This window comes from Diachasma alloeum, unplaced genomic scaffold, assembly GCF_001412515.2.
Source record: "Diachasma alloeum isolate Michigan unplaced genomic scaffold, Dall2.0 Dall_scaffold_00363, whole genome shotgun sequence".
In the NCBI taxonomy this organism is placed as follows: domain Eukaryota; kingdom Metazoa; phylum Arthropoda; class Insecta; order Hymenoptera; family Braconidae; genus Diachasma; species Diachasma alloeum.
In genome coordinates this window covers 227,635-229,457 of record NW_021680502.1, presented here as the reverse complement: position 1 = coordinate 229,457, position 1,823 = coordinate 227,635, and the positions used below count along the sequence as shown (strand labels likewise).

The 1,823-nt window shown below is 48.1% G+C and overlaps 1 protein-coding gene across 1 annotated transcript; it reads left to right on the top strand.

Annotated features, from left to right (window-relative positions):
• Positions 1–754: 754 nt before the first annotated feature.
• Positions 755–1,258, top strand: LOC107041355. The gene is made up of 2 exons (XM_015261870.1): positions 755–916; positions 1,037–1,258. The coding sequence occupies exons 1-2, from the start codon at positions 755–757 to the stop codon at positions 1,256–1,258; spliced, it is 384 nt and encodes a 127-aa protein (XP_015117356.1).
• The last annotated feature ends 565 nt before the right edge of the window (positions 1,259–1,823 follow it).

Genomic DNA, 1,823 nt, shown 5'->3' with positions numbered 1-1,823 from the left:
TCAGGAAGTTTAATGTACCGGAATACTTGCGGAAAATGATTGGCAGCTATTTCACCGGAAGAATCCTGAAGTACGACACGGAGGATCGTCCTGAGGAGTACAGAGCCACCGGAGGTGTACCTCAAGACTCGGTATTGGGTTCCTTGTTGGGGAACATCATGTATGACGGTCTACTGAACCGTCATTCATGATGCCACGGGAAACTAAACGCATGGCATTTGCGGATGATGTAGCCGTAGTTATCGTGGGCAAATACCTGGAGGCGATCAACATTAGTTTCGACATGACCTTCGAGACGATCTGTCGCTGGATGAACACTGTGGGACTGAGCCTAGCTGAACGTAAGACCGAAGCCATGCTTATCACTAGCAGGAAAAAAGTTGAGGAAATCACGCTGCAAGTCGGATCCTGTGAAATCACCTCCCAACCGTACATCCGAAACCTGGGAGTGATGATCGATGCCCGACTTAATTTCAAGCGGCAAGCTGAGCACGTAGGAATTAAGGCTTCTGGAGTCAAATCCAGTTTATGGCGCCTCATGCCCAACATAGGAGGTCCAAAACAGAGAAGACGAGCATTGCTGTCGTCGGTGGTCACATCGGTGCTCACCTACGGCATTTCCATCTGAAAGTTACAGGAATCACAGCGAAGAATTGCACCAGTCTATCGACTAAGTGCCCTGCGAGTCACGAGCGCATATCGTACGGTGTCCGAAGATGCGGCGTGCATTATAGCCGGAATGCTCCCTATAGAAATGTTGGTCGAGGAACGAAGGTCATTGTATCAGCGGAGGAAATCTGAGACACTAAGCGCAATAGAACTCAGCGCAGAAGAGAGACGAAAGAGTCTACAGCAATGGCAGGAGAAGTGGGACAACTCGTCGAATGGAAGATGGACTCATCGGCTGATCCCACAGGTGAGTGCTTGGTTAAACCGCACACATGGTGAGGTTAATTATTACCTGACGCAAATTTTTTCGAGACATGGGTGCTTCCGGGCGTATCTTCATAAATTCAAAAATGAGGATACCCCGAAGTGCCCAGTCTGCACCGAAGTCGACGAAGACGCGGAGCATATGTTTTTCAGATGCCCCCGCTTCAGCGAGATGCGGCGTGTTTGGGAATCTGACCTTGGAAAAGAGGTCTTGCCTGAAACCATGGTGGAAGCTATGCTGTCATCGCAGGCAGCCTGGGATGCAACGATTAACTTTGCGGCGGCAGTGATCAAGGAACTCAGAAGGGAAGAACGTGAGCGCTAAACTACAGCATAAGTGAGAAGTGTAATGAAACCTCTCGTTGACAGCCAACACCTTAGCAGAATGAGGGGAACCACGCTAGATGGAAAACGTGAAAGAGCCAACTGCCGAGACCTCCCTCGTGAAGTAATACTTTACGGTGGTGCCGCGAGGGAAATAAAGGTTAGTGGAAATATGCCTGACTGGAGTTTAGTGGGTATTGGCAGTGGGAGTCACACTCACTACCCGAGTCCCACACTCACTTAACGGAGGGAAACACCTATCCCCTCCCTCTGGTAGTCGTGCGTAAATGCATTCTCCCCACAGACAAAAAAAAACACACACACACACACACATACAGACATGTGTTCAAAAACATCATAGAAAGATTTCAGGAGTCATGAAACGTGGAGATGTTATTAAATTTCCACTTTCGATTTTCGGGGTCATTACAACAACTTCCTCCCTTCAGGTCGGGAAGTTAGTAATCATCATTTGCGAATTGGAAAATTCCAAAATTATAATAACTAGTGATCGCGTTTTTTCCATGAGATCGGCGACGTATCTATGCAATTGGGGTTTTGCATGA

Excerpts from the sequence above, each read along its gene's own strand:
- LOC107041355 (XM_015261870.1), top strand. The coding sequence starts at position 755 with ATGTTGGTCGAGGAACGAAGGTCATTGTATCAGCGGAGGAAATCTGAG. Across the intron at positions 917-1,036 it reads CTCATCGGCTGATCCCACAG|TGCCCAGTCTGCACCGAAGT; the intron begins GTGAGTGCTTGG and ends GATACCCCGAAG.